This window comes from Lissotriton vulgaris, unplaced genomic scaffold (genome assembly GCF_964263255.1).
Source record: "Lissotriton vulgaris unplaced genomic scaffold, aLisVul1.2 SCAFFOLD_822, whole genome shotgun sequence".
In the NCBI taxonomy this organism is placed as follows: Eukaryota; Metazoa; Chordata; class Amphibia; order Caudata; family Salamandridae; genus Lissotriton; species Lissotriton vulgaris.
Window position 1 is genome coordinate 611,009 of NW_028245005.1, and position 15,484 is coordinate 626,492.

At 44.0% G+C, this 15,484-nt stretch overlaps 1 protein-coding gene across 1 annotated transcript in view; it reads right to left on the reverse strand.

Annotated features, from left to right (window-relative positions):
* Nucleotides 1-235: 235 nt before the first annotated feature.
* The window catches only part of LOC147666670 (complement C3-like), a 285,541-nt gene continuing 270,292 nt past the window's right edge, over nt 236-15,484 (reverse strand). The window contains exon 25 of the mRNA XM_086948981.1: nt 236-606. Within this exon, the coding sequence (XP_086805107.1) occupies nt 471-606 (136 nt within the window). The 3' untranslated portion in view covers nt 236-470. The remainder of the gene's footprint in view (nt 607-15,484) is intronic.

Sequence of the window (15,484 nt, forward strand, 5' to 3'; positions counted from 1 at the left end):
ACACAGATCTCTGCAGTGGTAGCACTAATTCCCTATGCTCCAGCACCAGGGTTGAACCTGAAACCTTTCAACCACACAGAAAAAGGAAGTAACCTTTTGAGACTTCTTTCAGAGATTGGGACCGGTAACCCCCATGCAGACTGCTGCAACAAGAGCATTACTTCGCTGCGCTAGTCTACTGTGTTGTTTTCCGCCATTTAATTGAGGTAGCGATCGATAAGAAATACACAGGATAGAAATATACGCAGATTTTTATTTTATTTGTGCAAGTTACTTTTGCAAAGATTGTTACTCATTTCCCGTCTCGGGACGCCATCTGGTGGGTTACACCGGCCAATTAAATATAAACGCTTAGATTTACACCGACCTATGTCTCCGTACTGCCTGCCTTCGAACAGAGTTCATTGTTAATCCTTTGTCGCCATCAAGTGGCTAGAAGATGCCTTGCTCGCAGCCTCATCCATATTTTCTCAACTGGTGCACCCCTGGGAGATAAGCGTCTGAATGAACTGTGCCAAGTCCGTGCACTCCGGCATCACCTGCTGATATCCGCACCGCGGCGGCACCGCCTCGATCCACATCTTACTGCCAATCAAATACGTCATCCTATGGAAAAGCGTCAACAATAGAGTACATTTTATTGGCGTAATAAATTAATTAAAACCATAACAATATATTGCAGTTTCTAAAAAGAGTACATTAAAATACTACGGGGCATATTACCAAGCAATAGCGATAATTATCGCTATTGCTTGGTTAGAGACAAAAATTTACCGCTGAGCTGTGGCGATTTTTATCGCAGACAAACCTTGGTATTACCAAGGTTTATGGCAAATGCGATAAAAATCGGCCGCAATGCATGAATATCGCTGAAAAGTCAGCGATATTTATGCATTACCGAGCTAATGCTCTTAGCCATGTTATCCACCTCCCATTGGATAACATGGCTAAGAACTGCTCAGGGCAGGTGTTAGCTTTTAGAGATATTCGCGCTTAGCGCGAATATCTCCATAAGTTGGTAATAGGAGATAGCGATGTTAGCGACCGTTTCCAGTCGCTAACATCTTGGCACGCCCACTTTGCATGTCATTAGTGATAAATATCATTGACATGCAAAGTGGGGCCCAAAATGGTCGCTATCTCCTACTAGCTGTCGCTAACTAGCGACAGCTAGGTAATAGGGAGATAATTTTATCTCCGCTTTCTTGGCTTTTAAAGCCCAAAAAGCGGAGATAAACTCCCTTGATAATATGCCCCTGCATTTTTTAAAGAAACTACACCGACCTTTCCCCTAGTTGAACATTTTTATGGAGGTGACCTTATTAGTCTTGTTTTGCAAAGTATCTACGAACAGATAAAATCTTCTTGAACAGACGCCATATTTGGTGACTTCTGGGCGCGACCGGTTGTACTATGTAAGTGTATATAAGAAAATATAGATATACTTTGTCTGACTCCACATCTACGTACCTTGAAGATATATGCATCACGAAAGTACATATATGTGGAGTTAGGTATCGAAAATCTAGACTTACCTGCAGAAATGTGTTTTCAATATTTTGCCCTCTATATACTGTCCCACTGATATTGTGGGTTTGATTTTCAGGGTGAATAACACCATCACAACCAATATCTCCTCTCTTGGTTCATGTGTTTACAAAGACATAATGTGTGAGTTAAGGTTTCTCTATCTTGAATACGTAACCTACATTTGCCCTCCGAGGGTAAAAGGTTTCTCCATTGCACTCTCAATTCCCAAATTTGTATTTGGAGAAAGCGCAAAGGGTACTTTTTTGTCTTGTGACTGGTCATATTGGATTTTTTAAATATCGCTAGATCTGTAACAGGCAATAAGAGTAAGAAGGTTTGACATTTTTCGTAGCAAATTCTAAATAAACAATCCATAAACCTGGATTTGCTAGAGATCTGATTTTTCAATTAAAATATTACATACATATAATTTGTTCATACATGCCTGTGCCAAGCCTCTTGTACTTTTAAATGATCGTTCACACTTTGCATATAGTTTGCCCATGCCTTGCCGAAGCCTTCCTTTGCCTGATTATTATACCTTATATCAATTCCTTTAAAGTGTTTATTTTGCCCGCCACTTCTTTCCTTATTCTGTGGCACAACTTTAAGATGGATGCAAAATTTGCTAAGCCTTGCCTTTTTAATTTAAACTTCAAGCGAATACGCCATGGCTGGTCGACCTGGGGATTTTAAATATTTCATGCCATGCTATGACATAAGAAACAGACAAAAAGTCTCGCCCCACAGTGTGGAGATAGTGATGTGTATTCAAGGCAACTGTTAGAATATTGTCTATTATACCGTTCAGTCTGCTGGAACGGCAAAATATTTTTTTCCCTCTGCCCTTGCTTCTATATCTTCTAAAAACCATTTGCATCCATGTTGCTTTCAATGTCTAAGAGAACTATCATGTGATACATTTTGGCATTTCCGTCCTTAAACAATGGGTGCATAATGGGGTCCCTCCATGATTCCGGCACCAGCACTGATTGCGCTTCAGCAGTAAACAGTGGGGTGGGCCATAAGGAGCAGTAATCTAGATCTGCCGGGTCCCAAAGGTGGGAACTATTGGCTTTGCTAATGCTTGTTTGCATTTGGAAAGGGAAGCGGGTTAATGCTGAGGGTGCCCCGTGGGCTGATGAGGTTGTGTATGGTGGGCACCATGTACATCTCAAGGCAGGGGGCTGAAGAAGGTTAGGCCATGCTCTTCTTGCCCCCCCCCTCCCTCCCCCCATTACTCCTTTACCGCTTTGTAGCCATTGAAAGCTGGTTCAGCGGGGGAGGGAATGTTAGGGGGAGAAATATAGCATAACAAGCATTTGCAATGCAATCAGTCTCCGCTTTGGGACCTTATATGAGTCTAGCTATGCAGCACATTAGCCTGGGTGCTGAAACATCTACTGTTCTTTAACATGGAGGGAAAGTAAGCACCAAACTGCATGACAAAGCAGGTATGGGAACACATGAAAAAAATATTGCCTTTCAGTGGGAAATGAGATAGTTTAAAGCTCTGTTTTTAATATAAAATAAGGGCCTTCAGTGGTCATATCACTGAAAATACAAGATTTGATAAAAATATTATTGTCTACGGGTGCTCGTGGAAGACAATTTGTATGGACTGGAATCTAGAGAATGCTAAAGTGATTCTGGTATTTTACTGACCTCTGCTGGTTGTTTTCTATCAAGAAAGTTAAATGGAGGCAGGTGCCAGAAAAATTTAAAAAAAGAAAGTCCCTCAGCAGAAAGCAATTCTGGTATTTTACTGACCTCTACTGGTTGTTTTCTATCAAGACAGTTACATAGCGGCAGTTGAACAAGCAGAAAACAATTCTGGTATTTTACTGACCTCTACTGGTCGTTTTCTATCAAGGCAGTTAAATAGAGACAGTTGAACAGAAAAAAAAGTCCCTAAGCGGAAGCAGACAAGTCCTAGGGGTGAACTCCAGAGCCCACAAAGTACATACACATATAAGTACATACTAAAGTATATACAAGAGGTCTCGAATGCTCAACCTTAAAAAGTGAGCTGGTTAAAAGTGCATAATATGGATGTTTTTCATCTTGGGTTCAGAGTGATATCACAGACAACGGGAGCTTCGTTCTCATTGTCTAGTTGATGCCATTCGGAATTCCTCAGTGAAAAACGTTCCTGTTATTCACTAATACCCATCATTTTTTTTTTTTTCACATTCAGTAAACTGTTCTGTGAGAATAACATGGGATTTCACCTTGGCACTGTAGCAATAGATGAGTGAAAGTCTATTGGTTACCTTGTTCCAATTAACGTCTTATTTGGCCACATTTATTTTACTGGCATGGCATAAATATGCTAACTCTGAATCAGGTACAATAGTGGATTTAAAAATATTTTTTTATTGCAGTTTTTATATAGTGCAAACTAGGCCCAAGGGCTTTGGAGCACTTTACATGGGCACAAATCCCATTAATATTTTAGGTACGGGGGATTAAGTGATGTGCTCGGAACCATAGGATGATGAGCCAGCACCAGGGCTCGAAACTGCATACCCAGTTCCAAAGTCAGCACCCATCATCGTAAGGCCCAGTGGTTAATTTGTAAAAAAAAGTAAGTGCTGAAGCTCTCGTCCGGAGGCAGCTTGCACTACCAAATTTCTTCTGTTAGCACCGTCTAAAACAGAACCAACTACTAACCATGACAGTGGGGCGAGAATGTGGCATAATGACCAGAGCTGTTGACTTCGGAGCTGGGGAACCAGGTTCGAGTCTCAGCTTCGGCTCAACATCCTGTGATTCTGGGCAAATCACTTAATCTTGCCGGGCCTACCATAAATTAATCTGTCCTTACCTGGTGTTCATGAAAAGTGCTGGTGTTGATGTTTAAGTGCTGGTGTTGAGCAGCAGAAACCACTGTCTCAATGTCTGTGGGGCCGTCAGTCTAAGGTTTCCACCGGTACAACACTGGCAAAAACATGACAGATTGCCCAACTTCAAGTGGAGCGGACAAACTAACAGTTTGGATGACAGGTCATTTCACCACATTTGTGGCTGAGTACCCTGTCTGCCAAACTCTAAAAAAAAACCCTTGTCTAATAAGCATTTATTGGTAAATAAATGCATATATTTATGCCATTTCGCTAAAAATAAAACTGAAAACTTTACTAATCAACACATATTGGTACTTTTAGCACTGCAGCACAAAAGTCCAATTTCTTATTATTATTATAGAACAGCATAACTAACTTGAACAATAACTAAATGCCTCAGAGATTTCATTTTACGGTCACTGCACAGAGGATAGTAAAATTTGTACATGTTCTAAAGGCTTATTTCATGAAATTTTATTTCACCTTATAGATAAAACCCCTTGTTACATGGATCTCTTTAATGCATTTGCTTATAACATCTAGAGCATGGCATAAACCAAATAAGCACTTTCACTGAAAGCACGTTGCTGTTTAATACCATGTTAGAGGAGAAGCATCATCACCGCTTTGGTTTTTGCAGCTCCTAAGTCATCGTCAATCATCAATGATATTAAAAAGTATAATGCACATGATCTATCTATCGATCTATCTATCGATCTATCTATCTATCTATCTGTCTGTCTGTCTGTCTGTCTGTCTGTCTGTCTGTCTGTCTGTCTGCCTGCCTGCCTGTCTGTCTGGCTGGCTCTGTATACATCCACGTTCAGGAAGCACTGCTTCCCGATGCCGTACCCTTCATGTCATATTACAGTTGGCATAGATATGCACGAACTTTAAAATGACATGAAGGGCAGGTCATCCTGCGGCAGAAAACCATTGCTTGCTGAGCCTGTACGTCCACAAACTCAATAAACGGTACCAGTACCTGAGGGGCTTTCAGCAAGGGACGGATGCCTTAGCAATCCACCTCTTGCCCCTAGCGGAACTGAGAGATTGCGGCAGGCAGCGGGAACCGTTTCCCTCTAAAGAGAATGGCTGGTGAAGCTGTCCTATTTTGTTTATTAAACCTTTCAAAATTTCCGATACTTAAATAAAAATCTGTGCAGTTGCAAGGCAGCTGACTTTGCAATTTAGAACACCTATAGACAGCACCACAAGAGGGATTGTGAAAACGAAGGGCCATACTTGCGACCCTTGTGGCGCAGGGCAGCACAGCAAGTTACCGTGCTGCGCTGCCCTGTATCAGAAGGAAAGGGCATGAATGCACCGTATTTACCAATACAGCGCATTCATGTCCTTTCCGCTTGCACAATCTCGGTTTTGGCAGCCTAACTCCAACACTGGGTCCTTTGCACTATGGTGGAAGGGTGTCTGTGATGTAGGCCAGTGGCAGCTCCTCTGCTGAGGCGGAGGAGCGTCGCTCCACTGCTCAAAAGGAAAAATTAAATAATAATAATGTAAAGTTGTTATCATTTTATTTTTCCTATTGTAGTCAGTGGTAGGGCAGGGCTTGCCAGAGCAGGGGGAGAAGTGGTTTGCACTCCCAAAGTGCTCATGACTGTTTCGCCGGGCCTCTTGGGCTGGCCAGACAGTTCATGCGCACTATTCTTGTTTCCCACCAGGCTGCATTATACAGCCTGGTGAGGAACATGCACAGGCTTCCTGTTCCTGTCTGAGCACTGAACCACGGTGCTCAGATGAATCACAACGCTGCATTGCAGCGTGGTGATTGGCTCAGGGGAGCCTGTGTGCCTGGGTGCTTCCGGCTGCCTGCCAGGAAACATGAAGAGGACGAGGGCGGGGACGGAGAAGAAACAGCAGCAGCCTGCTACTCCAAGTAAGTTGTTTTTCATTTGTTTTTTTCAAACCCTTACCCCCCCAGCCCCACCTGCCCCCTCCTGCTGCCCCACTACTCCTGTCCTGTAACAGCCGCTACTGTTGGCGGCAGAATTGTTTTTTGTCGGAAGGGGCACCATTCTGCGCAAAAACAATCCTGAGAGGCTTTTTCCTCTTTCTATGTGTGCTGCGGAATACAGCACACATAGAAAGAGGAAATAATGAGGAGAAATAAAGATATTTCTCCTTGTTTAGCCTCATCTGGAGATGGCCAATCTTTTTGGCTCATTTCCAAGTTTACCAAGTTTGGTAAATCTGGGAATGCATAAAAAAACACGGGAGTTGCGTGGGAACACACCAGCCGGGACCACAAGGGACTGAGTCAGGTTTGCAGCGGAGGGACCATCAAGACCAAATTGGATTCTTGGATGAGCAACCCTCCCCCTCCCCCCGATTTCCTGCCTAATATCCCAATACATTGTATTTTTTCAAGTGTCAGTGAGTACGCCAACACTTTAACCACACACCTTAGTGCGTGTGTAGGTATCACAAAAGGTTTCACGTGGCACCATTCACCTTTGCCACTCACTAGTAACTCACTTGGTCTTGAAGAAAGCCCTTTCACTTTTTTAACGGGTTGAAACATGTAGACCGCCACACATAGTCAACTTACGGTAATAACTCCAGGTTAATTGCACTACACATTTTTTTTAACCATATCCTGAGCCACCATTATTAGGATTCTCAGAGATAATTTTAACTGTAAATAATCACCTCACACCACATTTATGCACCATACCTGCTCCTCTGTAATCAGGCGTCGTAGCACAACCGGGAGGTCCTCGGCCGCCCGGTTGGAACCCCAATGATGAAGCATGACACCAACTAGGTTGGTGTGTGAGGGGTCTTTTAAGAACACCTAATGGGTCCATGTTCACACTACTTACAGTGATCTAACTGCGTACACATAGTGGGTCCGTCAACATTGTTTAAGTTTAGTATTCATTTGGGGAACGGGACATACCCTTAGTACTAATTCCCTAACTCTCCCCTTGATTTTGTACAACACCCACACAATGCCCATGTAACGCTTCCCTTGTGCAGAGTAATGTAAAGCAGTGATTTGTGCTGGCTGCATTGCTCAATAGTTTTAAAGCAATTCAAAGCCACTCAAAGTGGCTTTGTGCGGCTTCAAAATATGACTTTAAGGCACTAATTTATGGGATTTTGGTATAGGGCAGGACAGCAAGGCACCTTGCTGCCCTACGCCAAAGTGAAAGGGCAGGAATGCACCGTATATATGCAATACAGTGCATTCCTGTCCTTTCTCCCTGCTCTGGCACCGTTTCAGCAACCTAGGGCCAAAATTGGCACCCTTGCACCATGGTACAAGGGTGCCTAAGCTGCATGCAGGATTAATTTTGTGCAGTAAGAGGCACCTTCATGCACAAAAACAATCTAAAGAGGTGTTTTCCTCTTTCTATGTGTGTTGCAGAATGCAGCACACATTGAAAGAGGAAAATATGAGGAGAAATAAACATATTCCTCCTCTTTACGCCTTACCTCAGGAGGCGTGCTGATTTGGCTCTTCCCCAGGTTTACATGATTTTGTAAATCTGGGTCAGCGTCAAAATCCATGAGTGTTGGTGGGAAACCCACTCAATGCCCATGGAACGCTCCCGGGTGCGAGTAAGATGACCCAGTGATTTGCACTGCACTGTGCCTTACTCAAGATTTATGAGGCCACTCAAAGCCATGCAGGGTGGCTTTGCATTGCTTCATGAACAGAAATCAGAGCCCTGCATCACGCAGGGCTCTCATAACTAAACGCCCTCTGTTTGCATTCCTCTTGCACCACCTTGCGTGGTGCAAGAGCTACGCAAGCTGAGTCATAAATATGGCCCTAGAGGTTAGTAGAGCAAGGTAGTATGCACTTAACTCACTTACAAATAAAATAAAAAAGGGAAGATCAAAAGGGGGAAAATCAGAGGTGGTCATTAACAAACATAAAAGGGAGAAAACACCATGCACTTTAATGCAGGCTGTATCTAAGCCACTTGCACATATGTTTTCATATTCGGGACACCCAATCCTCCTTCATGGGACTTGAGGGGAATCGTTCTTCCAAGCGCAAATAGCTTTTTTTGTATAAATAAGTCCGTGTAGAGTCATGCACTTTAAACGGAAGGCACTGGGAAATGTAGAAGAGGCAGGGTAAGAAATAAAATGTTTATATTCGTCATGCACCGTGACACGACATTGCCAGCTTTCCCCATCTATAGAAGTGCTTAATGATTGCAGAACGGAGGGAATATTAACACTGTATAGGTGTGCTAATCTCTGTGGCAGATAAACACCCAGATATCTGAGGGAGTTAGGAGACAACATGAAGCCATTCTGGTTCAGTGCTGTGTGGGCCTCCTGATGGTGGCCAGCCATGCTTCTGCCCATGGGTTTAGTGAAATTTACCATAAATCCTGATACTACCACAAAAGCCTCCAGCTCCTCTTTGAGAGCAGGTAGGGAGGTTGAGGGGTTTGTCAGGAAACATAGCATGTCGTCTGTGAGAGGGGCAAGTTTAAATGTTTGCTTGCCTATGGATATGCCTCCGATTACTGGCTTGCTTTGTATCTTCGGTGTGAGGGCATCCATTGAAAGAGCAAACATTGATGGAGATAACGGGCATCCATGTTGTGTACCTCAAGTAAAAAATGAGTTACTTACCTGCTCACTATGATTCTCCAGTATTGATATCTTTCGTAGATTCACATGCTTGTATCAGAATAGAGAGCAGTGCATAACCCAGCAGCGTTTGTAGGATATACCCCTTTTTTATAGGGCTATGCATCCTATACTCAAGGACTATAGAACAATATGCTGCCTCAAAATTAAAATCATGCATCTTTTGTTTGTCAGCATGTCCATATAAAATATAAAACAATAATTGACAATGAATATTAAAAAACATTCTGGTGAAAATATATATGTATATATAAATACAATATAAACAATGAAATGTACCTTAACGAAAGAGGTGCCGTAGGACAGCATTTCCAACTGCGGTGTCCGCTTTCCACGCTGTATCTAGACAATATTGCCTGGTGAACGTGTGCACAATTGTCCATGCCGCTGCTCTGCAGATGACCGGAAGTGACACTCCCACGAACAAAGTGGTGGACGTTGCCATTTTCTTGTGGAATGAGCGCAAACCTTAGAGCGCAAAGGCTTTCCTGAGTTCTCATGACATAAAGGGATAGCCGATGCTATCCATCTTGAAATGGAAGATGTTGAAAGAGCAAAGCCTTTCCTTGGCCCAGCAAAGGCGATCAGCAATTGGTCCTGTTTCCTAAAAGATTTTGTCTTGTCACTGTAAAATTTTAGACATCTGTCTGATGTCCAAAGTGTGTAGCAAACTCTCTGCTACTGAAGATGGATTTTTGAATTATGTAGGTAACACAATTGATTCGTTGAGATGAAAAACCTTAGGGACCTTGGGGATACATTTTGGATTTGTCCTGAGAAGGACTCTTTCTGATTTGAATTGAAGAAATGCTTCAGAGACAGAGAAAGCCTGTATCTCACTTACCCTTCTGGCCAAAGTGAGGGCGAGTAACAATGCCAGTTTCCGATAACTATGGGCGCAAAATCAGTTCCGCTCGCGGATTTTCGGCAATTTTGCGATCCGCGAATCGCGCGAAATTGCCGAAAAATCAGCCTGCGAGCGGATTTGCAGATATTTATTTTTTTCAGTACAGGGTGGCATCTTCGTGGATAAATATGCAGGCAGGTCTCATTCTGGCACGATGCTCCTGTCACAAAAATTAAACCTCCACAGGAAGCACTTACAGATATACATAAAGCAGGTGCCCAAGTTGAAGCTCAAATTCAGTCACGCATTATAATCAGCCCAAACAACTAGTGAGCATGGTCGAGACTAGGCAGGTGTGCTTCCTCCCCATATCTACCGCCTACAATTAGATGTGATTCTTGATGGATGTCTTTGCATCCACGAGTTTCTCGAGCGCAATCCCCGTGTACTTCCTGTGACCAGGAGGCTGCTTCCTTCTCATCTGCTGCTCTGATCGGTCTCTGACCCTTTAAACAAGAGGCATGTGAACTCGCACGGAAGCCCCGCCCGTTTGGCCCCACACACACTAGGGTATGCAACGTCTTTGCACCCTTTCCTCACAATGATGAACAGCTCACTCGAGGGACCTCTGCGCCTTTCGGCGCGGTGGCAAAATTACAGACACACATGGTCACTGGAGACAACTCTTCTGGCCCTTTACGCAGCTGTAGTGTGGCAAAAGCACTATACATTTACCCAACTAGGTAGCACTTACTGATTAGACAGTAGAAAGTACTCCAGTTGAGTAGAGGTATGGAACAACACGGTGGCATCTTCATGGATAAATATGCAGCAGGACTCATTCTGGCACGATGTTCCTGTGACCGAGTTGAAGCTCAAATTCAGTAAAGATGTAATCCTTGATGGAGGTCTTTGCATCCACGAGTTTCTTGAGCGCAATCCCCATGTACTTCCTGTGACCAGGAGGCTGCTTCCTTCTCATCTGCTGCACTGATCGGTCTCTGACCCTTTATAAACAAGACGCATGTGAACTCGCATGGAAGCCCCGCCCGTTTGGCCCCGCCACACACACACTAGGGTACACGACATCACATTATTGCAAATGGCAAAAAAAACAGCGAGTTCGCGGGAAAATCCGCAAATTCGCGGATTTTTTGCCATTTCACGCGAATTCGCGGACCGCGGATCCGCAAAATTCACCCATACTTAGTTTCCGAGAGACGAACTGTAACTCAGCCTTGTGAATCGGTTCGAACAGCGGTTTCATGAGGCATGATAACACTACATTGAACTGCCATGGAATGGACAGCTGCTTAACAGGTGGGAATACTCTGAACAGTCCTTTTAAAAACTCCTTTATAATCCTCTGTGACAAAAGCATAGGATGATTCAGTGTTCTACGATACCTTGAGATCGCTGGAAGATGTACTTTTATTGAAGCATGAGATAACCCGGCTTTAGCCAGATGAAGCAAGTACGGAAGAATTTGCTCTGGCAAGCAATGAAAAGGATGCAGATGTTGATCAGAGCACCAATGGCAAAATCTTTTCCATTTTGCTGTGTACGTTTTATTGTTAGATAGCGCTCGAGAGTTCGCTAATATATCCTTGCAGTCTTGAGGGATGTCTAAGGAATAAAATTCATGCTCATGAGGTGCCATGCTGAAAAGTTCAGCGAGGTGGGTGAAGAACTTGCCCTTTTCTCATGGAGATTAGGTCTTGCATCAATGGAAACTGTACTCTGGGATTTACTGACAGCTTTAGGAGTTCAGAGAACCAGAATTGCCTCAGCCAAGCTGGGGCTACAAGGATCATATGGCATGATTCTGCTCTCTTTTTCTGCAATATACTTGGAATGAGAGGGATCGGGGGAAATGCGTATGCAAACATTCCTGTCCAACGAATTTGTAGCGCATTTCCCCATGGTCCCTTCTGGGGGAATCGACTTGCAAAATGTTTGCATTTCTTGTTGTGCTGATTTGCAAATAGGTCCAGAGTTGGAGTACCCCACAATTTGAATATCCTCAAGAGTGAGATTGATTTAGCTCCCATTCATTACATATTGAATCCGATCTGTTTAGTTGATCTGCTTTTGTGTTCTGTATTCCAGGAACATGCTGGACTTGTAGACAAATGTTGTGTTGGATCAATCAGTTCCAAATCTCTTGGGCTTGTGCCGAGAAACTTTTTGACTTTGTGCCTCCTTGTTTCAGCAAGTAAAACATTATTGTGGTACTGTCTGTTTTGACTAAGACAGGTGAGTTTTGGATCCTGGGTAGGAAGGCTTGCAGTCCCAGGAACACCGCTCGTAATTCGAACATGTTGATGTGTAATTGGGCTTCTTGCATTGACCAGTGGCCCTGTATTTCCAGTTCCTGAAGATTGGCTCCCCAACCGTTTAACGAGGCATCTGTTGTCATGACATAAGGTGGAGATTGAGGTTCAAACAGAAGGCCTTCTGATAAATTGTTCCTGATGCCGCACCATGACAGAGCTTTTCTGATCTGAGGGTTGATTGAAATTTGATCCTCGAAGGATACTTGGGCATCTACTCATTGCTTGTCGAGTAGTTCTTGCAGCGGCCGCATGCAAAGTCGACATTGGGGACTAATGGAATGCAGGAAGATATCATTCCCAGCAATGATTTGTAGATCCTCACTGAAGTAAACCTTTTTGCTTTTAATCTTGCTGTCAGTTCCATTTTTTTTGCGTGCGCTCTTTCGAGGGATATGCCTTTGCTTCCTGTGTTTGTAATGTGGCTCCTAGGAACTGTAGTGATTGCGCTGGAACCAGTTAGGACTTTTCCATGTTGACTCACAGTCTTAATTTCTGGAGTAAAGTCATGCAGCATTCTAGGGTTTGATGTGCTTCCTTGAATGATGCACCTTTTATCAGCCAGTCGTTCAGATACAGATATATCTGGTGGCCTTGCTGTCTCAGATGCGCTGCGACCGGCACTATGCATTTTGTGAATACCCTTGGTGCGGATCTGAGGCCGAAGGGTAACAGGTTGAATTGGTAGTGGCGCCCTGCCACTGTGAATCTCAGATACTGCCTGGGTTTTTTGGGAATTGGTATGTGAAAATAGGCATCTAAGAGATCCAAGGATGCGCAACACCAGGAGAATCTCTTGGAGCAACAGCATACAAAACAATGTCTTTTTGATATATTTGTTCAGGCTTCTCAGATTCATTACCTGCCTCCATTTGGTGGACTGCTTCTTCCTCATGAGGAAAAAATGTGAGTAGAATCCTTTCCCTCGCTGTGCTGTTGGCTCCTCCTCTATAGCTCCTTTCACAACAAGGGCCAGGACTTCCGTCTTGAGAGCCGAGAGATGATTCTGGTTTCTGTGAATGGGAGGTCGCTTTGGAGGTTTTTGTATGAATTCCAGGGTGAGACCTTGATGTATTATGTCCAACACCCATCTGTCCGATGTTATTGACAGCCACTGATGCAAAAAGCGAGAGAGGTAATGAATCTGATCGGGGTGTAACGTGGCAGATGGCACTTGAGAAACATCACTGTCTTCTATTGGAGCCCTGTGTCTTTCCTCCCACGGCTGGATTTCTCCCAGACTGCTGCTGATAAGAGGTGTTAGTAGATCGAAATTGTTGATTACGGTTGTATTGACGATATCCTTGTTGATAAGGTTGATATCTGTTTGTTTGAAAAGATGACCTTTGATTGAAACGACCTCTTGACCCTCTTCCACGAAAAGTTTGAAAATGTCCTTGCTGCAGAGAACCTAAGGCTTTTGCAGTATCCGTGTCAGCTTTTATTCCTTGAAAAGCTTCATCAATGGGTTTTCCGAAAAGATTCTCTCCATCAAAAGGCATATCTATTATTTTTGCCTGCACTTCGGGTCTGAAAGATGTAGCTTTCAGCCACCCTTTTCGTCGAAGAGACACTGCTCCAGCCATTTGTTTGAATCCAATAGACAAAATGTCCATGGCTATGTCGATGGACTCTGAAGTCGCCCTAGCTCCATCCTGTAGAATTACAGCCGCCTCTTCCTTCTTGTCGTCCGGGAGATGAGCTAGAAGTGGAGCATTGTCCGACCAAATTTGCCGATTAAAACGACTGACAAGCGCCAATGCATTTGTAGCTTTAATAGAGACTGCTGCTAAAACTGCAAAGCGCTTCCCTGCGCCATCCATTTTTTTCCACCATGTCTTCTGCTGGTGAAAAAGCCGGAGCTGGCGATGGAACTGGCGTAGAGATAAAATATTGATCCCACTCATCCACGTCAAGATCTCCTTGCATCAATTCTCCCTCCTCTGGTTGATCCTCAGGTTCGCTTTCCACAAAGTCATCCCTAATAGTTATCATTTTAGGGGTATGCACCGCTTGCACCTCTGGAGGAGGCTGAACTACCGGAGTCTGAACAGCCTGCTGGGGAACATTCGTAGTGTTGGCTGCAGGAGTATTAGCATCTGGAAAACGGTGATAATAGTCGTTGATCATATTTCTCAAATCTGAGACTAGGGAGATAGGCATAGATATTGCGTCTTCCCTGGTATTGTACTTCTCATCATCTTCATAGGCTTCCTGGAATGAGTCGTACCTCTTGGAGGCTTGAACTGGTCTTACTGCAAATGTCAGCTCTTCCTGAACTTCCTGGATGTCTTCTTCATCAGTCTTCTGGCTTTTGATTTGGAGTTGCGAAGGGCTATAAGATACTGCATACGGTCCCTCATCTTCTGACTCCTGTAAGTCCAGCAGTTTGGACGGTGGAAGCGGCAACATTTTCGTCCAAGATGTGAATTCTGCTGTTTTCTTATCCCTCAACGTCGAGCCCGTCAATGTTGGAAACCTTTTTATTGTAATGGACCGTGTCATTGGAGATTTGAAAGTTGTCGCCGACGGTACTCTCGTCGACGAGGTTTGTACACTCGCCGTCGACGCTGTCGTCGATGTTCCCGTCGACGATCTCATCGTCGACGGTGTCGTCGATGATATTTTTGTCAATGATGACGACGCTGCTGTCGTCATCAAGACGGTCGTCGTTGGCGTCGTAGTCGACGCTGAAGTCGTCAACGTATTCTTCAGGGTCGACACTGAAGATACCTTGATCTTCGTCGACGGGAGCAATGATGGAGCTTTTTCCACAGAGGATTTCTGCAGAGGTGTATGAGGCAAAGATGTTGATGAATCTTTGGCCTTTACTTTCTCTGTTTTTTGTCTCTTCGCCTCAACTTGCTCCTCAGACAACTCCCTCTTATGTTTAGAAGAGTAGTGTCCCCTAGCTCCCTTCTCAGAGTCAGAGCCTGAGGCAGTCTTCGTTTTCTGAAGCCATAATAATCGCGCTTCTCTGTCTTTTAAGGTTTTGGCTGAGAAAGTGCGATAGTACTTGCACTCCTTAGGCACGTGATTAGGGTGAAGACAATATAAGCATTCCTTGTGGGGGTCCTCAGAGTATAATCTGGCCTTCCCACAAGATTTGCAAGATCTGAAAAGCCTCTTCTTAGAGCCTTCAGACATGGTGAAGTAAAAGATGAAAAACACAGTACCTCAGTCCAGGAATTGTAGAAAAGGTCAAAAGTTCACCAATAAACCAAGAACTGAGCAGAGCTCTGAGAGACTCCTTCTCACACGACGGAGGTTGGAAATCAGAGGTATGGTGG